This window comes from Porites lutea, chromosome 10, assembly GCF_958299795.1.
Source record: "Porites lutea chromosome 10, jaPorLute2.1, whole genome shotgun sequence".
Taxonomy (NCBI): domain Eukaryota; kingdom Metazoa; phylum Cnidaria; class Anthozoa; order Scleractinia; family Poritidae; genus Porites; species Porites lutea.
In genome coordinates, this window is record NC_133210.1 from 4609187 (window position 1) to 4635313 (window position 26127).

Genomic DNA, 26127 nt, shown 5'->3' on the forward strand with positions numbered 1-26127 from the left:
TGAATTCACTAGAGTAACAAAAATGGAATTGTATTTTAAAGTTGTTTATGCTACACGCAAATAGCCCAAAGAAAATAAACAGCCGAAAAGTTCGAGTAAAATAGAATAGTTCGTCCTTATTGTAAAGAAGCAAGTGCAAAAATAATTACTCCTTGGTATTTTTTCATCAAGACGGCTAACTAAAAAGGTTTGTCTTTCGATCAGATGGATTAAAAATGAAAATAAACACTTGGAATTATTATTTTTCTTTATTTGAATACTCTAAAGGGAATAAACGATTGTTTTGATAAGATGAATTTCATAGTACTACCAGATAATTCACTGCTAAGAATAATCAGTGTAATATGCAAAGATTATTTTCGCTTTAAAACAACCTCAAGATAACGTGAAACAAATGAGAGTTTTTACTGTTAAAAATTCTTAGTGGGGCCACGATATTTGTATATTTAGTAATTATTGATTGTTTGTATTAGAAAGGTTAAATATGTTAGGTTTCGATGGGAGGCCACACAAATAATTCAAAATCATATTCTTTCTGTGTGAAAATACTCAGCAAATGCCAATCTCTTACTTTTTTTAAACTCAATCCACAATGGGTGAAGTAGCGGTGGTTGGTTTTCATTAAGAAAAGGAACTACTGTATAGGGAATAGTTCCTTAAAGTTCTAATCATCTTTTATTTCCGAACTCCAAATATTGGCAGTAGTGATTGGGCTTGAGATCGTAAAACATTTACTCATTTCGTCACCTTGAACGCATAGAAGTGCAATCAGAGATTTAGCGTGTCTTAATAATGTGAAGAAATTTTCTTTAACTGATCTTATTGTTTGCTTTAGCGCACACCTAGTAGTGAAGGAGTAATTACGGACATCTGGGACCTTCAAGTTAAAATGGTATAGTTAGTGCTCGGTCAATAAGAAGGTCATTCCTTGACACGCGATTTGGAAAAGCTGATGGTGTATTTGCAGCATAGTATTTGGAACTGGCAAAAAAAAGTTTTAAAGGATTTTCTGTCTTAGTTTCCATACCATAATATCTATCTCTGACTGCCGGTCGTTTTTTACGAGTTATAAGAAAACCACTTAGATATCAGGAAAAAGTTGGGAAACTGCTGATACGGAATTTTTTCGAAAGTGCCTTCGGCCCTGTCCACTGTATTTTCATCTCGTCCAGGTTGCGCTCACCGTTGAAGTACTAAAGATTTTCAGTAATTCCATTTTCTAACAATTCTTATGACGAAAAAGAGCGGGTGATAATGGAAAAAGCTGATAAAACCTCTCGACAAGATATTCTGCTCCGTTTTGCCGCATATTCACGACATCTTTTAAAGATCACGTCATGAACATAAAATGTAAAAACCATCTTTTGTAATTTAGGTCCACTTAACAGGGTTTAGTAATGATCTAAGCACTTCTAAACAAATGGGAGATGTCGAAAAATATTAAAAAGAGACTTTTGTTGTCAGGAACGATGCAAACAAGACTTTTTTGGAAGCCAGTACCCGTACTTCAAAGATGTTGGAACAGATGCTTAACGGTTACGACAAGAGACTGAGGCCAAACTTTGCAGGTAAATATCAGTGATATTGTGTGTATTCAGGAGCCGATCCTAGATTATTCGAAACCGGCCTAATAACGCAACCTCGTCACCAAGACTTTTCCCATTATCTAAAGAGGGAGCACTGGGGATGAGGCTATAGTCGTTGGAAGGTTACCTCGTGTAACTGGCAACATGTTGGAATGATTAATGCCCCCCATGATCATAAGTGAATGACAGCCGGGCTACAATAAGCCCACGCACCGTTAAAGAGCAGGGGCACCCAACGAGAATATAGTTCAAAACCACTTAAACATAGCATTGTTAAACGTATTTTAGTATTTAAACGGTAGATATATGCCTATTTTTATCCCCTAAAAATTTTTCATGTGTTCGGAATTCCTAGCTGAAAGTCTAGTGATCCGAAAATTATAGGAATCAAAACTTGCTTTTTCGAAAATTTCAGCCAAAAAAAGGGCTCCCGAAAATTCTAGGTGACCTTTTTAGGGTAAAAATCCGTTAAAAATGGCAATTATACCATTTTTTAGATGTTCGAAAATCCTAGGAGAGGCAGGCAAGCAAGAAATTTTACAACAAATGTTCCGAAAATTCTAGATCTCAAATCGTCTTCTGAACGAACAGATATTTTCCGAACATTGACGTTGGGTGCCCCTGAAAGAGCCAAAGGTCATAGTAAACCGTTCGTAAGTGGATCACAAGGCACAGTAAACCAACAATGAAGTTCGCATGTTAGCTGAAGGTCGCAGTAAATGCATGTTTGTCTGGACCTCAGGTCACAAGTAGCCCATGTTTTTCAGTGGCTCACAGTGACTCACATTTGATCCACCCGCTTTAGTGCACTACAAGTCACGGTACAGCCGTGTTTGTATTAAATTTGACCACTGATCAAAATGCTAATTCTAGTGAGTAAACTTATTTAGTTACTTCATTCACAGGTTCTCCAAGTGAAATAAAAATTTCCATGCACGTGCTTTCACTGGTCCCGATAAGAGAGATCGACATGGTAAGGGAATCACATACACCACCCTTAAACGTTACACTTCCTTCTTTATGCCAGCTCCTGATGGAATATGGTACTTTGTGATGTACGGCAACCATAGTCAGGGGCACCCAACGACGGTTTCCTCCTAAATACATTGAAGACACTTTTTAGGCTATCCAGAATGCTTTTAGACCTGCGGAAATACATTCTAAGCGGCGCTATAAAATTTGTATCTGTTCGGTCATCCTAGGGTAGCTTGAGTCTTTTCGAAATTACTAGCGCTTCAGTCTTATTTTCCCGAAAATCTTAGATGCATTTCAACGTATACGCAAGTGAGAATTTTTCTGATTCCTCTCTCCATCACATGTTTGAATCACAAAATTTTAGGTTTCCTTTTTTGTACGAAAATAACCTAACCTAGGGAGTGAAATGTGAAAAATTAAACTTCAAAAAATCGTGGAGAATTTATTAGATAAGCTTCGAAGATTGTACATGAATGGAACGGTCATCTAGAAATGTTTAGCTGTCCTCAATTAATAGAAAAATCTAGGCATTAATTATTTTCTTCTCCGAACAGATATTTTACAGAAAACCGTCGTTGGGTGCCCCTGCATAGTGGTCTTACCTGATTATAGATATTCCTTACCAAGAGAACCTTTTTTGGCTTGACCTCACCCCATTATTTTTAAGAATTGACATTTATTTGTCACTGAGGATTTCCGGCGGGTTTTTCAAGATCGAAACAGATTGTAATTGGCGAGTCATCTCCAGATGGTAGTATTTTATTTGTCCTTTTATTTTCTCATAAAAGGAAGCGAGGGCCGTCATATTCTTCCGTGAACATTGGACTGATCCTCGTCTAGCATATGGTCCTTCGCTGGGAATTCCAAAGATGAAGCTCCTTGGGAACATTGTTGATCAAGTTTGGTTACCAGACACATATTTTGTGAACGATTTGAGCGACACAAAGTCGAATGAAGATTTTTTGTTTGAACTCACTGAGAAAGGACGAATAACGTACAGTTACAGGTCTTGTAAAATCATTCTACTTTACGCTTTTTATATATAAAACCTAATTCAACGGAGAATGGTGGCTTTTGACATTAGTCATCCATGTGCTTAGCCCGTGTTGCATTATTGTATTCATCACTTGTTAAATCAGTTTTCCCTTTAACAGGAAGTTGTTGTTTTCGTTTTTTGCGATAAGAAGGGCGTCTATTGTCAATTGTACTTCGCCATTCCCCTTTTGACTTTTGGCTTAAGGCCATAGTTCAAGATCCCTGGCCGTAGTTCCCTATCAACTAAGTTGTCACGTGTTTAACTGGCCACAGGCACAAACGTCAGATCTGCAATTCTCGTCTTTAGGATTTTGTCAGCTAGTGAAAGCGTCAACACTCATAAGTATTCGTGAAGATCTTTTTAACTTGATGTTTTTGCCTTACCGTATTCAGGAGAACGCTTCGTTTGTACTGTCCTATGAATTTGCAGAAATTCCCAATGGATGAACAAATTTGTGAAATGGCATTTGAAAGTTGTAAGTATGTTTACACGGTATTTATACTTCAACCATGTATATGAAGCAAACTTCAAACAGTTTGGCAAAAGGTAGAGTCACAATATCCCAAGAAACACTAGAAATACGATTGTTGCGAGTCTTCTTCAATACACCGTTACTTTGTCCAGTGGAACATTAAACCCATATAGCACCCTTCACTCTAACTGGTTCTGTTAATACCTACCGTCACCATAGTTACACCTGCCACTTATAAGCTCCGGGCGTATACATCGTCGTAAGTGGTTTAAGGAGGGCTTATAAACGGAGGGGGGTTATATCCAAGGGGGCTTATAAACGGAGGGACTTATATCCAAGGGGGCTTATAAACACAAGGGCTTATATCCGCGAGGGCTTATAAACAGAGGGGGTTATATCCGAGTGGGCTTTTTCGCTTACGGGTAGATGTGTTTATGACTGTGGGGGGTCTTTATAAGTGGCAGTTGACTGTATACGTTTTTATTTCAATTGCCGTAGATTCATACGCTGTTGAAGATCTTATTCTCACCTGGCTTAATCCAGACGCCCTACAAATAGATGGAAAGTTGCAGATCCCTCAGTATACTCTGGTTGCCTGGCAACAAAAACATGATCTTAACAAATATAGTACAGGTAATGTCTCCAACCCGAAAGGTAATGAGGCAAGCTTTTATTTTTTTCATTCTTTTTTCTTTTTTTTTTTAATTCTCTTATGCCCCGTGCCCATGCGTGCCCATACTTCCTAGGAGCTACTATGGTTATGTGACACAATAGACCTTTTTACCGATGCGGCGGCCATATTGAATTAATTCGATTTGAGGAGTATTATAGGATGCCCAGGGGGTATGAGCGCATTTCGTTTGTATTTTGAAGCGCTTTTCGGGACATTTTTTCTTAAAGTTTTCTTAGAATAAGATTGTAAAGGGAAAAAAGATCTTGTGCCGTGTTTGGATGTAATAATGATCGCCTTTTTCTAGTTTAGTATTAGAAATATGGTCTTTCACTGTATTTTTCCCGGGAAAAGGCGATCATTATATACATCAAAACACGGCACAAGGATCTTTTTTCCTATTACAATCTTATTCTAAGAAAACTGAAAACTGAAACGGACTTTTAGAGAGAGATAGATAGAGAGAAAAAACGTGTCTTTCTTTCGACTAAATTTTTAAGTCCACATTAACATGGATAATAGGGAGAAAGCTAGAGCGAGAAATAAAACTGAGACCAATTTAGTTGGAAGAAAAACATGAAAAATTTATAGCGCCGGTGATAAATGAGAAATGCTAGTGGCCACCAAGGTGAAAATGAGCGGCAGTGAAAAACCAAAGTGAACAGGAACAATAAAATTTCCTCCATAAGACGAATAACTAGGGAGTTTATAGAAGTGTCACGTTTTAGTTGTGCAAACTGACGGCAAGGAAAAATACAAAAGGTGTGGCGCACGTGCAAAGTTGTTTTTTTTTTTGCTAATTAGACCTATTGTTGTTGTTGTTTTACCGTCCTCGTTGTCTTCGCCGTCTCTTTAGTATTACACGATTTCATATTTATAAACCTGGGGTAAACTATAAATATTAAAGAGAGCTTCGCTTTTAGCCCTGGCTAAATCTATATATTGAGCCTTTAAAAAGTTGAAACATGAATCATTATACGTTACATTTACCGATTTTATGTTGTTATTCTTAGGGAATTTCACTTCACTAGCAGCAGTTTTGCATTTCAAAAGGCAACTCGCTGCTTACTTCCTTCAAGAATTCATTCCTACCATTTTGATCGTGGCAATCAGCTGGGTTAGTTTCTGGATCGATGAACGATCGGTGCCCGCTCGGGTGTCCCTCGGAATCACGACAGTCCTCGCGTTAACAACGCTTATGTTTGGAATCCAAACCTCCATGCCGAGAGTTGGTCACGTGAAAGCCATCGACGTCTTTCTATTATGTAGTTTTTTCTTTGTATTTTCCGCCCTGGTAGAATACGCCATCATCTGCACATTATCGAACTCATATTCGTCAAGGGCGGATGTTAGCTTAAAGCAACACTCACATGGGAAAGTGATCCCGTCTGAAATACTTGATGAGAAAAAGAACGGAAAAATAGCTGGCGACAAAAACGAAATGCCAAATCAAGACTTGGCGAGAGAACAAGGTGAAATTCAGGTAAATATTTCTTTTGAATGTTGCAGCACGCTTAATAATAAGTCTATCTGCTGCAGGTCAAGTATTTGCATTGTTCTCCTGCTGTGTCTTTGAGAACAGCAGTACTTTTACAGAGCAGCCCGCAATCCTAATCTCCAGGTTATTATTTCGCATACATCGCATGTGTTTCAGCCTGCTAGCCAGCATTTTTTTGGACTTCCACTAAGAATGAATGGAATGCACAGAGCGCAATTTGATCACGTGCGCTTCGAACTTCCACCCTCTGTCAAGTGAAACCTACGCAAAGCACCAGCGTTGGAGCAAAAGCGTTTTGCGGCTTCGATCGTTGTCGCTCACACTCTGTAACCTTTGGTTATTACTAGTTTAAGTCTTCTGTCATAAAAATGAACGAGAATGACACTGTTATGTTACGTATCATTAAAACTACAGGCTAACCTACTAGATACTGTTCCTGCGGGGGGAGCGATGGTATACTCCTTCATATAAGCTATGTACGTATGCGCTTTCCCAAACGGTGCCGTTTCGGTCTGTTGGCCATTTTGGTGTGGAATCGGGTATGGGGGAATGTTTGAAGATATTTGTCCTTTTAATTCCAGATAAATAAAATGGAGTTTAAGAAATCTTTTTGTTGGTGTCCTTTTGTAAGTAATAATGAGACAATTTCTTAGAGGTCAGCTCTAAAAACGAGGGTGGACAGGAGACCAAGGGCTCCAGTTCCCCTGTGGAAAATGACACTTTTTTTGGTCTGAACTAAGGTCAGGATTTGGAGAACCGGGCGGTGCTCCAGCAGCAAGACTCCCAGGAGTACCCCCAGGGAATTCGGTCTACGGAGCTTAAAGTGACAGAAAGAATCTTAATCGCTAGCCATAAGATGCAAATTCTTTTAGTCCCGTATTTTCCTATGCCAATCTAAAGCACTTCATTTTCTATTTAGTATTGGTTCGCATAAAACTTGGCTTTTCTCTACCCACGATCGACTACGACGTTTCGACATCTGTTTTAAGTCGAATCTCCGAGGGGGAGGGGGGGGGGGGGGTACCTCCTTATAGAGACGCTAATAGGGATGTGCCGCTGGATGGGGTCGCATTTTTAATATAGTTACTAGAAGTGGGGTCGCACATTTTCTATATTTTTGGGTAAGACCGTTCTTCATAATTAAGTTTAGCAAAAGTAGCAGAATGTTTGTACTGTAGCTAGGTGAAAAGTATCAGTAAGATAGATTGGTAGGTAGAAATGTGAATAGAAAAGTTACTACAAAGTTGGGATGTCGAAAATTACATATTTGCCCAAAAGTGACTAAGATGCGGCCCATCTATAATTGGCCACAGAATAGACTATAATAGGGTAGGGGCTCTGAGGAGCCAGCGTGTATACCCAGCAAAAATTAACCAAATAACCCGCTCCCCAGGCGAATCTCCCGTACGCGAGCACCCAAACTCAGACCTAAGATTTAAGTGACAACAATTGATAATTGTAAAAACGTTAACCCAAACGGCAGTCACAGTTTACGAGAGGCGATCGTTTACGAGAGCTTCCGAAGCCAACTAAAGTGACGGTTTGGGAATATCCCCATGTTTTAGATAGGAAGAAGAAGGAAAAGCGTGCTTTTAGTCAATTTGCAGATAATAGTCCACTTTGCTTAAATTGTTTACCTTATTGGGGATTTGCTATTCTGCCTCTATTTTGGTGTAGAAAGAATAATAGATGCTGCATGAATTTATTTATTCAAATCCGTTGTTTACGTAGTACTTTTAAGTGCTTTAAGATTAAGATAATACGAAACCTGTGTGTAGTTTCTTAAATACTTTTTTTTTGCCGTAACGTGTGCTCGATATAAAGCACTGCATCGCAGTTCTCATTATCTATTACTCTCCTTTATTTTTCAGAGAAGAGACCACACCGAAAATCATGATTCTTCGCGCTCTTTTCCACCCTGGTTTTTCAGAAAGCGCAGTTCCGGCGTTACAAAAGGAGACTCATGGTTGTCGTTGAATCAGCGACAGCCGTGTGACATTGATCGGCACTGCAGAAAGTTATTTCCAATGGCCTACGCCTTGTTTCTGTCAATATACTTTGTGGTCTACTACTTTGCAGACATTTGAGATTGCAATTTATGCTATGGCCATAATATCACAATAGTATTACCTTACCTGAATGACCGCGGGCCGGACCGGAGTTGCTGTATCATGTATTCGCCATCAGACGTGATCAGATATAACACGGTGGGCCTGGCAACGCAAGTTTAAAAGTTGTACGCGACAGAGAATTGTTTTAACCTCGGTATTACTATTTTCCTTATTAAACTTACAGAATTAACGTCTTTTGATTATAATTATATCGGGGCTGTGGCGCTTGTTAAATCCACCCCCCCTCCCCATAATGCGGTGCTTAAACCAAAGAATGTATGGGAAGCTACTTCCCATACATTCTCTTAAGGTGGTTCGCTGGTTTTGCCCCGTGCATCTCTTTCTGGGCATAACAAAATAGCCACTCTGAAAAAGATCATTACTAAAATGAAGTTGACTGAAGAGAAACGCTATTGCAATTTTCGCTTGCCGTTGTTTCTTTCCGAAATGAGACTCAATGTGTTGGGAATGGCAATAACGCAACCGTGTCAGATCTTAATCAACAACAACTCGCTCGATCAGTTTTTCTTACATGGTACCATCAGAACTCAGAAGATTATAGAAGTTATGATGCTGATAAGAACTACTGGAGAAAGTGTCAAATTTATCGGAAGTAAGTATATTCAAGAGAGCCTTATAAACACAACGCTGACTCGACCTGACTATTTTCTTTTTTTTGCAAGAAAGTCAGGCAAAAGTGTTGACCAGTCAGAGCACTCATTTATTTCAAAACAAAAACAAACGACCGCGTTACATCAAGGTTGGCAATGGGCCCTTAAAATATTCGCTGCGTGAAAAATACTGCAATTAACTACTGACCACCACGCAGAGTGACCGCTTTGCAAGTTGTGAACACTTTGTTTCTCTGTCCCAGACCTCGTCTACCCCCCCCCTGAAATAAACCAATATTAGATATACCTAAAAGTGAAAGCAGCATTGTATACCGTATACCGACCGAAAATGGCCCATGGATTCAAAATTAAAGATCATCATCTACTGCTTATCCTGATAGACGTCGCATGACTTTCTTTCCTTTTTCTTTTGATCCTATGCCTGGTGCCAGTTATGGGAGCCAACACTGCGGATTACGACATCAGGTGCCTCCTCAACAACATCCATTACCCGCTCCCATGACTTCACGTAGGGCTTTCCACAGCAAGTTCCTCGAGATTTTCCACAAAGTTTCCCGTGATTTCTCAAAAAGTTGCCAAAAAAAACTATCAAAAGTTGCTAAAAAAAAAAAACAAAAATGTTTTTAAGTCTGATATAATGCCAAAATATGCAAATTGTACAACAAAATTTCTAAGCATTTTTGTGCAATTTTGCAGCGTAACCAGTGTTGCTAATACAACTTTGCCCTCAATTAAAACCAAAAAATATAATGAGCCAGTAAAATTGTTGAATGACCTTCTTCACCCGAGACACTCAAGTCAGTCGAGCATGAATCTTCGTCCATCATTTTGAATTTTCTCTAAAAACCGCTGACCTAGCAGCCCAGCAACATTTATCTTGCGCCCATGGGCATGATCTGCCCCAGGGGGAGGATTTGGCTCCTTTTTTACAGCAAATTCATAAATTGTCTACTAAAACATTGTGAAATATGGAAGAAATGCCAATTTAAGCACTAAAAGCTGCTTGATATCTCAGAATTAGAAAATAACTAGAGAAATTGCTCAGAATGTAAAAAGTTGCTCGAAATATGAGAAGTTGCCAAAAAGGTGCCAAGCAACTTGAAGAAAGCCCTAACTTCACGTAACCCTGATCGGGGGGCTGACCGGGTACTACACCCTGCCCACAGGTGACCAACAAAATTAGTACTTACTTCTCCTGTTGCATAATTGGTGGAGGATACCCCTACTCCGCTACCGTTGGTATAAATCGACTTATTTCTAATATGCCCGTATACCATATACCTTAAGCCCTGCCCTAAACTGGTGTAGCCTGAGAAAGCCAAGCTAAAATCGATGCGCTAGATAAATAGCTTTCAAATGCTTCAATTAAATTGGTAAGGGTAAGTAGTATAGGAAGGAAAGCATGGTCTCCATATCTGTTTGGGTAACCTGACTGGTCTGCGATGAAATGTTCTAGTCATCCCCAGGTTAAAATCTGACAAATTCAGTCCCCTTTTACTTCTTTCACGTACTTTTTAAACGACTCCATTGAATTTTTCTCCGATTGTTACGGGACGTTAGACATTCATAAAAAATGAGGTAAACAAGCACAAATGACCCCCGCCGCCTTGCGTCACAAATATTGCCGAAAATTCCTAAGCCTGTTTACGAGGTAGGATACTGACAAAATTAGTTAACTTTGTAAGAAAAGTTTCAAAGGTTAGGGAAAAACGATGACCGGTCCTGGCGGATAACAGTTTTTTGATCTTCAGTTTATACGAAAGCTCAATCAATTATTTTCTCGGAGAAGTTTCAAGCAATGATGTTAATGAACCTTGTGAACAAATAAGAATAACGTTGTCTTTTTTTTCAGGCAGTGATACAGGCCACTCGAAAAGTAAATAAACATCAGGGTCCACTCAAGGGGAGTCGAACATGTTGCTAGGAATGGAATGGTGTTAGTTGATAAGTGACATAATGTATAGGCGAATCTTTGTTGAGATTTCTTGCCTTATTTACGTAGCCTTTTCATTGTTTGATCAAGCTATTAAGTTTTCATCTCTGAGTATTAGCTGTGCCGAACCATATTAGTTATCTCAGGTTAACAAGCTCTCAAAATTTTTAAACTTAACTTGTGCATACAGCGACGTCTTCTATGGGTTACTTCGTTTACTAATGAACAAAAGTATACACAGTGACGTCAGCAAAAGTACTTGGAAAGTACCAGTATTAGAGCCTAGTTCCTGATAAGCCTACTAATCAACGGTTTTATTTTTTGCCTATCTAAAGGTTTTTAATTGAGAATTATTTTGATTTGTGGCAATTGATATTGTGAGAAAAGCTGGTAAACGCTCAATAACATTTTTCAAGTTTCAGTTTATTGTTCCTAGAGAAGAAAACTTTGGGTATAGTCTGGCCACGGATGAAACTTTAAAGGATAGAATTGAAAGCTTATAAATAAAGCGAATTAGATCTAGTCGACTTGGAGAATTAAGAATCGTGAAAGGAAAAGTTATACTTGGGGTCAAAAGTCGTCTACAATTTTATGTCCCTTAGTTTTTTTTATCTAATTTCCAACAACATTTGTGATTTTGTGGGATCCAATCAAACTTTAAAGGTGATGTTACACGGGAACGTCGTTTGGCAACGATGATTTTTAGCGCAACACAGCAGTACAACCAGGGGCACCCAACGAGAATATAGTTCAAAAACCACTTAAACATAGCATTGTTAAACGTATTTTAGTATTTAAACGGTAGATATAGGCATATTTTTATCCCCTAAAAATTTTTCATGTGTTCGAAATTCCTAGCTGAAAGTCTAGTGATCCGAAAATTATAGGGATCAAAACTTACCTTTTCGAAAATTTCAGCGAGAAAAGAGGCTCCCGAAAATTCTGGGTGACCTTTTTAGGGTAAAAATCCGTTAAAAATGGGCAATTATACCAATTTTTAGATGTTCGAAAATCCTAGGAGACGCAGGCAAGCAAGAAATTTTACAACAAATGTTTCGAAAATTCTAGATCTCAAATCGTCTTTCGAACAGATATTCTTCCGAAAATTGTCGTTGGGTGCCCCTGTACAACATTGTTGGTGTCGACTCGGCACCATTGGTAAGTCATTTGTGTCACTGACTGAAAATTATTGTCAATTCGAAGCAAATTTTCTAATATTTCTTTTCAAGTCTAATCAACATTAAGAAACAAAAGAAATGGTGCCCTAGCGTGCTAAGCATTAACCTGTGTTTAATTGAGGAGTAATTACGCATGCGCAATATCTAAACAGGTGCAATGTCGAGCAATGTCAGCGATGCAATTGCAAAAAGTTTCACCGAAATACTACTTGATAAATGCCAGTGTGGTTGTATATTTCTAAATTGGTCTGGAAAAAAGTCAGTTATCCTAAAAAGGCCAAACCTTGTCGAAACGTCAGTCACTGTCAACAACAACAGTCTTATTCAGGACTACGTTCACCCGGACGATCAAACTCAACCTACTTTTGAAATATTATTTAAGGAAACAAGTTCGTTCCTCTGCTCTCCTGGCGCTTTCTTTAAGAAATGAACCACAAATTTCAACCCCCATGGAATTGTAGACACCATAATATGTTTTTCCACCTGCTCACGGCTTCTCAATCTTTTCAATCTTTGAAAGCAATTAACAGCGGGCCCTAAACAGTACGAAAAAGATAAATGATTATATTCAGCTCATTAGCAGATGTTTTTCCTAACTGTCGCTTAGTTTGCGTGTGAATTATATCGAGCAGCGATTTCTTTCGCGGAAGCGGGTTATTTTTGAAGGTACGCTAATCTTCAATTTAGTTTTGGCGAAATATTTTTAACAATTTGTCATCAATTTCGATTATTTGCAAACTCCAATCGATGTTTTTCGCAAATGTCCTATTTCGCGTTGAAAATAATTTGTTAATTTTTCTTGGTGTGGATTCCCGCCAGTGGTTCGATGATAAGATAAGTTAAAACGTATTTGTCTTATCACTCCACTGATAAAAATGAACTATTTAATCGAAAATTAGATAGAAATATACTTATATCACACGACTGACACAATAAGAAAATGAAAATTTGTTTGTTATAAAGCTGTGATTTTGTGTCCTTTGTATCAAGATTGAGTAATTTCTTTGCCAGTGTTATTCACAGTGCATAGATGGCAAAACTAAAAAAAAATTAACGAAAATACGTTGATGCAGTCCCCCCACAGGGTGGCGACTTTTGTAATGTCTCGTACATGAATCATGAATCGTTTGCACACAGTATCCACAGAGTGTTAAAGAAACAAGTTGTTCATTGTGGGCCGGATTAAACACAAGCCGTAAGCGTTAAATTTGAATTCAAATCTGATTTTGTAATGCCAAATGCGGGGAATTATCTTGGATGCTTTAAATGACTAATTCAAAGAACTAACAATGCAAAAAAACGTGTAAACAAGAAAAAAACAAAACCAGCTTAAAAATCCAACTAAAAACCATATATTTTTCTCATAATTCTACTGGCAAGAAAAGGATAAGCTTTTCTGTGAAATGATTGGACGGAACTAATCGCTAGCGCTTGGTTGACTTAAATATCATTGTCGTGAGCGAACAGGTAACCTTGGTAAGGCAGGTAAAAAAATGCAAATTGTTCAACTGTCACCCGAAACGTTCGAAAACTTCCAACGTTAGTGCTTATGCTTGCCGGATAGAATTACTGTTATTTTTGTAGAGTGGTCGCGCATAGACTGACTCTGTTTCTGAAACGATTCCTTGGAGTTAGCCTGAGAAACATCCAACATTTCGCGACGCCAAAGGATTCTGCTTCGAAACTTTAACCTTCCGACTTCAGTACTAAACCTATGTTCCAAGTTCTTTAATTTTCAGTTGGATGATACCATATTGCCTGTTTTATGAGAAAAATGTAAGCATATAACTTTTTCTTTTCTTATAAACATGCCATTTCCTTTGTTGTTGTTGTTGTCGTTGAAGATTTGGATTTTGTAAAAAAGCTTTTAAAGATAGATAAAAAAAATCGTATGAGCTAGCCTACGCGATATGCTACTCTACTGAAAGTATCTTTGGGGTCAGTTTTTCTCTCTTGTGGTTCTATCACGTGCTTTTATCATTTTTTCATTAGTCTTTTTGTGTTCCATATCCCTTCTCTGAAAACTTTCTTCTGTGCCGACCATTTACCGGCAGCCTGAAGAAATTTCTTGACTTAAGTCCAGACTCACTGAACTTTCGGCTTCTTTTGTAGGTTAAATGGCTGTCTTAAGCATTCTTTTGTGGCTGTATTTTGTCGACCAGGTCATTTTGGAAGCAGCAGGGAATTCAGACAGGTAGGTACAAGTTTATCACAGTTTAATTCTGCAAAAAAAGGTTCAGCTTACTTAACAGCCAATGTCAAGTTAATGATATTCTACGGTTAAGAATCGTTAAGGGTGTGCTTTTAGTTTCAACGAAAATTGTTGATTTTATTACTTGACTCTGCCTTATGTTGCGTACTTCAGGCGTTGCGATACTAAAAACTTATGGTAGCAAAGTGTTATTCCAATACACTCACTTCCTGCTGGTTTTGACTGGAAACGAGCTCATGCACAGATTTCAGAATTCCTAACAGTTTGATGAAGCATTAATTCTAATACAGTAAATTCAGACTCTATTTGCTATCCCTCTATTCAATTCTTTTAAATCTTCGGGTAACAAAATGTTATAGTATCTGTTGCAATTTACACGCTGGCTGCAATGCACAGTTTAGGAGGGACAAGAAACAGGAGGTTATTTTTCGATCTTTTTTTGCCGGCGCACTTTGCGTAAACTAAAAAACTGGGCAAAAACATGGAGACAGAGCTTAAAAGCTCTGTCTCCTTTTACGGATTATGCAGCATCTGTTATGGTTATTCCATATTCCTTACTAAGAACTGCCGTAAGATTGAATGATTTCAGTTTCAGTTTGATCTTAAGCAAAGCTGGCCAATTTGTAGCAATTTCAACTAGAAACTGTACGCTAGCTAGCCATGCAACCCTTTTGCTTTTCAGTGATTTCACAAACAAAACGTTGGAAGCTCGCACTTCCATGATGTTAGAAAAGATGTTGATTGGCTATGACAAGAGACTGCGGCCAGATTTTGGAGGTATATAACTGCTAATCTATATCGTTTTAATGCAAACGTGCAGTTAAACTGAATTTCAGCGTAATTTAAACCGTATTAAAATCACTATAAACGATATCTCATTTCTAAAGAAATTGATGGATGCATGCAGTCTATTCAAATACGGTTTTTACTCTTGCGCTTAGAAACCGCAGTTGGCACATGCAATAAAAGTGATTTTTTTGGTCTTGCTTACAGGTGCTCCATGTAAAATCAACATTTCCTTGCACGTGTTGTCAATGGTTCCCATTAAGGAAATTGATATGGTAAGTTTATCATCTACCTTTAATAAAGATACCGAAAATATGTCCCTGTTTTGTCTTTCTCGCTAGCAACTACATTACTCGTCAAATTTTGTTGAAATACCAGACTAAAACTGAGGTTTTTCCACCTAACACCTTCTCAACCGACTTATCTATCTTTTATCTGTGTGTACTATTTCTTCCCTTCGCCAGTGTTGTAGCCTGCTTAGCAGGCGTCGAAAGGGGTAGGGGGTAGGGGATAGTGAAGAAGGGGAAAAGGGGAGTGGAACTTTTCCCTTTCTCCCTGCCCCCTCCCCCTCCCCTTTTTGCGCCTGCTATGCAGGCTACCAGTGTTGAGACTAGCGTTTTTTTGCAAATGGGTAGCAAATAAGGTCATGATTCAACATTTTAGAGGGCGTAACGTGACAAGTTTTTCAACAAATGTAACGACTTTTGTATCTCCAATCATGAAAGACAACTCGGTATTCAGTAGATATTAACATAACCGATCCTCACGTTCACGCTCTTGGCATCACAGTTTTGCATGTTTTCCCGCGACTAGTAACTGGTGACTTCCGTCAGTTCCGAGCTTGGCGAGTGGTACCCGTTTAAATTTTCCAGCGCTTAGCAGCCGTCGCATGTTTTTCACACACGTCATCGCTTCGAGCTTTAATTCAGGCAGTGTTATAGGAGTTCGAAGTAGAACTTGGTGTAAACTTAGGTGTAAACCTACATATTTTGTCCCAGGCCACTGCCCAGACTCACTCGGTCTTTGTTATGGTAGAACAGTCAAACCTCCACTTAAAACCATCTCTCCACAACGGCCAAGGTGGCCATTGTGGAGGAGTTCGACTGTAGATGCTAGGATGGTCACAAATATTTAGTTTTAGTATATACTAAAACAGTGGATAGTGTTTTTGGCGCGCTCTGATTGGCTACTCAATCAGTGAATATCCTGCACTATTCACTGATTCACCTCCAGTTCCTCCGAGCGAGAGACGCCAAACTCGCGTAAGTTGCAAAATGCCTTCCCGGTTTGCTGCCGTAACAAACAAAGAAATTTCACAAGTAATCAAGCAAGCTGTTTCCAAAATACACGAAGAAAGTGACGAAGCTCGGGGTGGAAGTTTTCACAGGTAAAGCTTTGTCTTTTTTACTTGAATTTATCGATAAAACCGGCGAAAAAGTTTTGTTGTTTACAAATGCAAATTAAGTTTAAGTCTTGCGTTACTTTTTTTAGTTGACTTGTTCATAAATAAGCTTAAAACTAAATCTAATAATCCTTTTTACAGAATGATTTTAAATACAAAAAGAATTCACAGCTCCTTTTGAGGAAATTTCCCCGCAAGAGCTAAACAAATGCCTTCAAAAGTTTTATTTGCCGGGAAGAAAAAGCGACGACAGCGGCCGTTCGGTCATTGCGCGCCAAAATTGTAATCGTTGCAGGCAACAGTAAATGAGTTAAAAATCATCATTTTTGGGCTCAATTATCTCACTGTTTTAGTATATACTAAAACAATTATTCACCTCAGTGTCGGTGGCTAGTGATGGATATTTACCTCGCCGCTAACGCGGCTTCGGTAAATATCCATCACTAGCCACCTCCACTTCGGTGAATAATTGTTATTTATCAAGAGTGGATAAAGTCAATTACCAATCAAGAAAATATTGAACAGGTGACGTCTCGACCACTAGCTCTTCGTCAGAAGCGAATCCTGATCTTATCCAGCCAAGTCTCTAGGCATTCTTGGCTCGGTCAATCCTGGACTTTACCGTGATCTTTGACGTCACCAAGAGAGACGCCAACCCTTTCCCAGAAAAGGGGCAAGGGCAGGCCGGATCATCCATTTTAGGCCACAGGGTACTTTAGTGCTCTAAAAACGCCAATCTGCACATTTAAGGCCACTGGGTAAAGTGGTGCATTAAAAATTGGAATCTGCACAGAATCTATGACCATTTACCAGCGAAGAATGTCTCAAAGGATATGTCATGATAAGGAACGGGTGAACATTAGTAGCCGAAGACAAGTTCAGAAGCATATATACGCTTGTGACGTGTTTAGGTATTTTGCGATATTTTGAACCCTTTCGTCCAGACCAAAAATCATTCTTGCCAATTCTGGAATCCGCCTGCGCTTTTCCATTCATGATCCTCCTAGCAATTAATGGCTTTTTTAAATTCCAGGAGGTGACGATTGTTATGTTCTTCCGTCAACATTGGGTTGATCCTCGTCTAGCATATGGTTCTTCACTGGGAATTCCAAAGATGAGGCTCCTCGGGAACATCGTCGATCAAGTTTGGCTACCCGACACTTTTTTTGTAAATGATTTGAGCGATGCAAAGCCGAGTAAAGATTTCTTGTTTCAACTGACTGAAGAAGGACGTATTACGTACAGTCACAGGTGCTTAGCAATCTTTTAAACTTAATTCTTTTCACATGTTTTTGAAAAAGTTGACTTCTTGAAAAAAATTCCATTGGCACTCTTGCCAATAAATTACTATTATCAAGTTTTTGTCTAATTATGTTCAGGAAATCACTTCGTCTGTACTGTCCTATGGATTTGCGAAAATTTCCCATGGACCAGCAAATTTGTGAAATGGTATTTGAAAGCTGTAAGTATTTCAATACATACAAAATATTACTTGTTCACATTTATATTCAGAACTGCCACAGCAATGTGGTTGCGATCCTCGTGGTCAGCACCATTGTACTGAGATTTCTGCCTGGGACCAGCCCCTGGGACCAGGATAACACACAAACGCAGTAGTTTCCCATTTTTGTAACCGATGGTCCGTTGTTGTTTCAATGTCGTCCCCAGCGCCTGCATTACCCTTATCCAGCGGAACAGGCGATCGGAACGAGATTGTCTTTGTTTCAAATTTCTGAGTCTGCGCAGAAAGCCCGAAGTCCATGTTTTGCGGACTTCCTGCTTCGGCCTTAGGCAGAACTCTCGATCCTTGGCGCTGGCCAATGATCGCAGCTTTAGAGACGAGAATGCTGTAACAATATCGTGTGTAATAGAAAGAGTATGAACCCTTCCAGGTTTACTCAACCTTATGCTTTTGGTTACGTTGTACGTGCAAAAAGTTGACAGAATCGGCAACGTGCAAGTTTATCCTGGTAGCTTATTTACCTTCCTTAGATTCGTACAATGATGAGGATATCTTCTACTCGTGGCTAAATAAAGACTCCGTAAGAATAGACAAAAAGGTTCAGATACCTCAGTTCACGCTGTTGGATTGGCGACAAAAATCTTCTCTTCACGAGTATGCTACAGGTACTGATTCAGTCTGTAACAGTTATCCCTGTATGAGTTATCACGCATCCAGGGACTGGTCTCCCAGAGTTTTGTTTGTTTTATTACAAGAGAGTAATGATTGATGTTGTAATATATTAGGGGGATTCAGCAGCTACCATGGCATTTGCTATTTGGCATATTAATTCCTTTGCTGTCTGTGCCTATGTGTATAGTGTGAGGTCGGTCTTGCCGTCACTACTTAAGAATAATTCAGCTCGAGGAAAATTTGCCCAAAATTTGATCGAGTTGGAAAAGTGTTGATAACATCTGAAAGAACGCGAATAAACCGAAAGGCCTTAAAAATGTTCCAATAAAGTATTTACCTTCAAAACGAATCCCCGAACATAATGGTTAAAAAAGTGGACATTCATGTCCCCAGTTCAACTCTCCCGCGAAAGTAAAATTATAACCATTACCCGTTTGCTCTACAACATATTAATAATGGTTTTATTTCTCTTTGTTTAAGGGAATTTCAGTACACTGGCAGCAGTTTTCCGTTTCAAGAGACAACTAGGTTTCTACCTTCTTCAAGAATTTATTCCGACCATTTTGATCGTGGCACTAAGCTGGGTTAGCTTCTGGATCGATAAAAGATCGGTACCCGCTCGAGTGTCCCTCGGAATCACTACAGTCCTCGCCTTGACGACGCTTATGTTTGGGATCCAAGCCTCCCTGCCACGAGTTGGTCACGTGAAAGCAATTGATGTGTTTTTGATGGGTAGTTTCATCTTCGTATTTGCCGCTTTGGTCGAGTATGCTATCATTTGCACATTCTCTAATTTGTTTTCATCAGGAGCAAATCCAAATCTAAAGGGGTATTTTCAAAGAAGAGTAATACCGACCATGATATTTGAGGAAAACGAAAACTTGGAAATAACTAGTGGAGAAAGCGATACGTTCCATCAAGTCTTTGAAAGAAAACAAGTAGAATTTCAGGTGAATGTTTTATTATTTTTGGAGTTGCTGCACGAGTTACTTGGTAAGAAGGTTCCAATAGGGTTCTTCCATCCCTTCACCCCGACCCACATTTTATCGCAATCCCGGTATCCCGACCCAAATTTTCGCGCAATCCCGTCATACCGACCCTTTTATTTCGCGAATTCACGTTATCTCAACCTAAATGTTCGCGCAATCCCGTCATCCCAACCAAAATTTTCGCGCAATCCCTTTATCCCAACCAAAATTTTCGCAATCCCGTTATCCCGATGGCTATTTTGGACACACCACTATACGTGGAACCTAAAAATCTGCAATTTCTACCCCTAGGCGAGACGAAGAGCATCCCCGTCACTTTTATTTGGGAGTTCCCTACCCACCCCCGGGAGATAGCAGCTGAGAAATGAAATTCGAGGCTGACCACTGAGATTCCAACTAGTTTTCATCATTAGCATCATCATAAAACCCTGTCCTTACAGTTCTAACTTTTTTTTACTGTCATTTGGTTTGTAGAAAAGACGTCATAACGGAAAACACGATTCTCTCTTGAGTAATTTTTCATCACGATTTTCCGGAAAGCTTGATTCCGACGTCAATACAGGGCAAGCGTCCGTGCATCAGCGACAGCGGTGTGACATTGATCAGCATTGCAGGAAGTTGTTTCCAGTAGCCTACGTCTTATTTTTGTCAATATACTTTGTAGTTTACTATTTTGCAGACTTTTAACGTTTTATATTATAATTATGCCCAGTTTGAAAACAGTCTATAATTAATGCTTTAGTTGAATCTTAACACTAGTCCAAATTTTCCGCGGCTTGCCTATCACAACGAAAGAGTCAAGCAACAGTTTTTTGAAACGCCTTTTTTTATTTCCTCTTATCTAGAGTACTTCCAAATCTAAAACAATTAATATATTTACTACTCGTCAATAGCAATGGTATGATAAACGTCTTAATATTTCCGACATTTCTACTCTTACAAGACCCTAATTTTCGACGATCAAAGTAGGTGGGAAACATGACTTTCACATGCCTCAGTGTCTTTATAAAGTGATGTCAGCTCTAACGTGTCCTTCTCGATCGACAAATCTCTTGACATGTTTTCTAATCCTTAACTGTATGTTCCAAACGATGCTGAGCCAACCAATCCAAGATTTTTTCAGTCGGAGTTGTGTAATATAAAAATATTGAAATTGAAGCCCTTCCCATCTCTACTGATGCAAGACATCATGATGTTTTCGAAAAGAACGAAAAATAAAAATAAAACAGCGTCTGTGTACAGGCTAGGGTCTTGATTGTTTCTGGATTTTATTGAACTTAAATTTATAAAAGTTGTCAAGGATTTTTAGAAAACATGTCAAAAACTTTGTCGACTGGTTTTGAACAGAAATTATTACCGTTAATATTTATATTTTAGTTATCTTATTAAATCTATCAAGCACTCTGTCTTATTAATTGCTTTGAATGTACGACTGAGTGGAACGCACGGCCTACCATCCAGCGCCATACATCAAACGTAAATTAAAATTTGTAACACTAATGTTTTCAAGCTTTCTAGATTTAAACATTTCATGTCCTTGAGGGTTCTTTTCAGTTCAAGCTTAACTAATCACCAGTGAGGCAAAAGTATCTAAAAATCTCAATTAATATATCAAACACGCGACATGGTGTTTCATAGTTTATCAAACACAGGAAGGTTGCAAAAATGGAGAATACTGAGGAGATGCGTTACGCAGTATTTTCTATTACTAATCGCGAGCTTTTATTTGGTTGTTATTGTGATAAAACACCATGTGTAGTGTTCGATATAGTAACTTTTCTAACTAAACGGTTTTACAAGAAAAATGAAGGATTCAGCAAGAGAGAGTTTTTCATCAGATATCCAAAACTGACACGGTCCAGTGATGAACTTCTCTGTCTCGTTGTGACTTACTTACGATTTCGAGTCACCTTCTTCAATACTGCTTCAGTTGTCAGTTCAGTTTTTCGGCATTTTTAATGCATTTTTAGCCGTAAATTCTAAAAATTGAGATTCGAAACTTTTTAAAAAAAATTAACGACTTAGAAATCTAAATACAAGCTAATTTTACATAACTATACCCAACTATATCTTATACTGACATATGACTAGATAAAAGTAATTGGAAGTTGTACAGTCATTGTAGAAACCAAGTTGGGATGCTTTCCTCGGCTCTGTAAATAACATCACGGTAGCGGTCGGTTGTAAACAAGTTCAGTGATGAAGTAGTATTTACAAAACTTCGCTCAACGCATGTGGTTTAATCATTGTACCCTCACCAATGGAAATGCCGATATTAATTTCCATGGGGTTAAGAATCAAAGACAAAATACAATAAGAAAAGACAATAAACCAGTATAATAATTTTGAACAAAGTTAACCCAGATTATCAAATTCGATATATTCTTAATTTGAGATACTGAAGTTTTTAGATCTGTTGCAGTACATGACCGGTTCGACTTGAGTTTTCTGCGCGGATTCACCGCCCATTTCATATTTACCCATTTGGCGAAGCAAAATTGGAACAATACCTGTCAAAATGGCGGATAGACAGGTAGTACCACCCAAAGTGTAGAAAGCGAGTGCATAGCTTTGAAACCCGTCATAAATCCATCCGGCGATGAGTGGCCCCAAAGTCCGAGGGATAGCGATTACAAAAAAAGTAATGCCCAAACCATAGGACACTTTTTGGGGGCCAAGAATGTCACACACGATGACTGGGTTTAGAACCAGGTAACAAGCTCCAAACAGACCAAATATAAAGGCTCCTACTGCTAACACATTATACGATTCCGTCAAAGGCACAACAAAGTTGCTCAATCCTGCAACCAGAAAAGCCAACTGGGCAACGTACACACGATTAAAGCCACGGAAGTCTGAGATTCGACCGAAGGTTATACGACCCAGTGCCGAACCGACTGTGACGAACGTAAGCAGAAGGGACGCACGTGTCTTGTCAATTCCAATGTCCTCAGCCAAGCGAACCTGAAAACCAAAGAAAAAAAAGATCTTTAGGATTGTTTTCGCTAACGAGCTAGCTCTCTAGGGCACTCTTGCGGCAGGACGAAAAGGGAAGGAGAGCAAGCTCTTTCGAGAGAGAATTACGTCATCGCCTGTTTACAACTCAGCCAATCAGTATTTTGCATCCTATTCTGAGAGGCAGATAAGTCTTCAAATGTATGGGACGCGAGTGCAAGCTCTCCTTTCCCCCTTCCCCGTCACACCCCCGTACCTCTGGAAGCCCCGAGAGAGCTTGATCGCAGGCTAGGATTGTTTTGGTTATTAATAATGGTTGTGAGTGTGTAAGCACTTTATGCTTTTCAGTAACCATTAAAGTCTTGTTTGTATCTACGAACCCTAAAAGTTGACAATTTCCGGCCTTTACACAAACTGACGCCAGTTTTTTTGAAAGATCGCTCAAAAATCAAAAAATTATAGTTGATTGTAGATGAGCCCCACTGGTACCCTAGGCGCCAGAGGATTTTTTTCTCTTTGGGGCGACGACTGTTGAAAGCAAGCAGCATTTCAGCACTATGAGCGAGATGACGTCTGGCATTCAGTGTACCCCTCAGAGGCCTTGAGCTTGTTCAATAGAGAAGTAAGTAAAGAAGATAAGGCATTAAGAATCCCTATAAAAGTTCTGGATGAGAAATGGCAAATCCTACTACTTTCAATTGTGAATAATGTGTCCCTTAGTATCCCTATCGCAGTAGAGGGTCAATTCAGTTTACTTATATATAGTGGGTGGTGGCCCCTTATAAAGACGTTACAAGAATACTCACCAAATGAACAAAGGGGACCATGTATCCGAGCATGAAGATAAAAATGACAGCAATCCACATGATAAACGCTTTATTTTTCAAGATTTCCCAGTCAAACGTGCACTTTTTCTCACATTCAGTGTCCATAGCGTCACCGTTACGCGGAAAGACGCCGCGTTTTGGCCGATAAACCAGAGAAAACACGGATAAGATCAGAAACACCCCGGAGAGAACACGGAACATGTTTGCAAGTCCAAGATGAATAAACATTTGCTGCATAGTGGGGTTCAAAATACTTCCACCTACTGCACCACCGAGGGCCATTATCCCATTGGCAAACGCTAGTCTCGCTTTAAAGTACTTCGTCAGAATCAACAAATCAGCAAAGTACACGAAGGACGCACCCATGCCCCACACCACACTGTAGGTCAAGTACAACATCGGGAGACTGGTGACGAAAGATGAGCTTAGTAAGCCAATGGAACAGGCCAGGGTACCAAGGAGGGCGACTACCCAGCATCCAAAGCGTTCGCTGAGAATGGCGCCGAGTGGAAAAAATAAGTAGTACGTGGATACTGCAAGAGAACTAACCCAAGCTGAAAAGCAAATTAAAAAAAGGTAGGTTGAGTATATAGAATACTTCTTAAAGTGGGCCGGTTTACGGACTTCAAAAGTTTCCTTGCTGAATGACGGCGAAACAACTTGTGAAGCGAGGGACTTTTAAGCCCCTATAAAAGGCGGGAAATTTGGCGCAAAACTAACGAACCTCTATATGACTTTTCATTGGACGTATTATTTTTTCTCATGGGTTATAACCAGGTTTTGTTTTTATTATAGGCTAGAACTAATTTGCTTATGAAAGTTTACGACAGAGCTTTTCAGTGAATTTAACACAGTATGTATATAATAAATGGTGATTTGTTTATATAGTCATGCGAATTAAACAGATAGCTTGTTGTTGTTGTTGTTATTGTTGACTGAGTGCAGTTCTAAATAGAACTGTTTGCTACAGGGAATGACGTTTCCACAGGCTGGCTGGGGGCGGGTTTCTTAAGTAATTCATTTTAAGTCAACATCTGGTCCCAGTTGCTCAAAATGTGGATAACGCTATCCACTGGAAAAATTTTTTATCCACTGGATGCGCAATTAGTTCCCCTAGTACTTATCCGCTGAATAGTAATTATAGTATCCGCGCCTGTGGATCACACTATCCAGCGTTTCAGCAACCGAGGCCAGAATATTGAAATGTAATTTCACCTGTTTCGGCTCTTGACTTCTTAAACTCGTCGACTAAAGCAGCATATATCACCCCAGAGCTTGTAATAAGTCCTCCCACGAAGAACTCCATCACGAACGTTGTAGCACAGACCACCCACGCCCACCCCCTGTCAAAATGAAACACGGCATCGTGTTGAAGTTTATTTTCAAGACCTGCCTCCGAATCGTGACGAGGCTCGACAGTTTTGTTAGAGCTATCTTGGAGACTGGATTCGTCCTCACACTTGGTCTTTTTATTACAAGATCCTTCATCTGGAACCTCGGGGCGAAGACGAGGCGCATTCATATCGTCAGTTGCAGGTTCAGCCTCTTTATCAGAGTGAGACTTGGCTGACTTTGAACCTGTGACGATATTAGAGCTAGACATCGGTATCGGACCTAAGGAACAAGTACTTTTCTCGCGCTGGAGACTACTCCCTTTGTCTTCTGCCATCTGTCAAAAAAAGGGGAAAAGGGGGGAATTTCATGAGAAATTGTTCATCCTCGGAGTCTTGGGACCAGATAGTGAGGGCGTAAAGAAGTCTAAGACGGCTGGCAAACCGATCGAAATCTCGCGCTTAAAGTTGTTTTATCGCACCCTGTTTCGATATCGAACAAAAGAAGCAAGGCTGATTTTACGGTCGGGAATATATATATATTTGTTACCAATATTTCGGAAGGCACGGCCTTCCTTCTTAAGGGTCTTACATTCAAGCTCGAATTTGAGAGCTGGGCAATGGTGCCATAAATCAGTACTAAAAAAAAGGTGGACAGTGAGGTCACGTGCTAAATGAAGGGTTAAAAATGCTTCAGCAATTATGTAATCGCTTGTTTCTATGACCGCAAGCATTAAAAAACAAATCAACAGCTTTTAGAGAACACGAATGGTCAATAAATTATCTTGTGGGCAACAAAGTGTCCTAATTGGAACAAAACAAATAATGCACATAAGCGCTATTCAAATGAAAACTCTCAGACTGTACTTTCACGTGGTGTTATTTAGTTTTCATTACTTCATGAAAATAATTTGTTGTTGTTTAGTTTCTGGTTTGAAACACTCTACGAAATTGAGTGGATGACGCAGAAACAGGTCTGGGGTTGATATTTGTGGTTAAACTTTGTTGGTTGGTTGGTTGGTGGGAATGTTCAGTTATTATGGGTGTATATCAAAATTAGTAGTTCTTGTAAAAAAGAGAAACCGATGGATAATAAACAGTGGACGAAAAAATGGATTTGAAAAAATTTGCTTCCGGCAAATATGTCGCTAATTATAAAAACTGAGGAGTAAATCTGTTGCAAAGATGGCAAATGCCACATTTGCCTATATTTAGACTTCCTCTAGATCTTGTTTGGTATGCAAATCTGGCATTTAACATCTTTGCGCCATATTTACCCCTCGCTTTTACATTTTTTGCGACATATTTTCAAGGAGCAAATTTGGGCAAATCCATTTTTTCGTCCAGTAAGAGCTTTTGTCCTTTTTGTGTTACAAACTGGTTTCTTCATTCCTTAAATG

The 26127-nt window shown here is 39.2% G+C and overlaps 4 protein-coding genes across 4 annotated transcripts; 3 read left to right on the top strand and 1 right to left on the bottom strand.

The window, feature by feature from the left end:
• The first annotated feature begins 2506 nt into the window (after positions 1–2506).
• On the top strand, positions 2507–8538 carry LOC140951059 (gamma-aminobutyric acid receptor subunit rho-2-like). Its single transcript, XM_073400283.1, has 6 exons — positions 2507–2559; positions 3350–3567; positions 3990–4072; positions 4568–4702; positions 5753–6222; positions 8109–8538. Exons 1-6 carry the CDS (start codon positions 2518–2520, stop codon positions 8322–8324), a joined length of 1164 nt encoding a protein of 387 aa, XP_073256384.1. The 5' UTR covers positions 2507–2517; the 3' UTR covers positions 8325–8538.
• Positions 8539–14208: 5670 nt separating this feature from the next.
• LOC140949399 (gamma-aminobutyric acid receptor subunit beta-4-like) lies at positions 14209–17761 on the top strand. The gene is made up of 4 exons (XM_073398558.1): positions 14209–14285; positions 14986–15080; positions 15297–15364; positions 17525–17761. Exons 1-4 carry the CDS (start codon positions 14209–14211, stop codon positions 17759–17761), a joined length of 477 nt encoding a protein of 158 aa, XP_073254659.1.
• Positions 17762–17862: 101 nt separating this feature from the next.
• On the top strand, positions 17863–20429 carry LOC140949400 (glycine receptor subunit alpha-2-like). The gene is made up of 4 exons (XM_073398561.1): positions 17863–17953; positions 18484–18618; positions 19106–19575; positions 20089–20429. The coding sequence occupies exons 1-4, from the start codon at positions 17863–17865 to the stop codon at positions 20299–20301; spliced, it is 909 nt and encodes a 302-aa protein (XP_073254662.1). The 3' UTR covers positions 20302–20429.
• A 1570-nt stretch (positions 20430–21999) lies between these two features.
• On the bottom strand, positions 22000–25065 carry LOC140949401 (monocarboxylate transporter 10-like). Its single transcript, XM_073398562.1, has 3 exons — positions 24612–25065; positions 23376–23950; positions 22000–22578 (listed from the first exon to the last, which is right to left on the bottom strand). Exons 1-3 carry the CDS (start codon positions 25063–25065, stop codon positions 22000–22002), a joined length of 1608 nt encoding a protein of 535 aa, XP_073254663.1.
• Positions 25066–26127: the final 1062 nt, after the last annotated feature.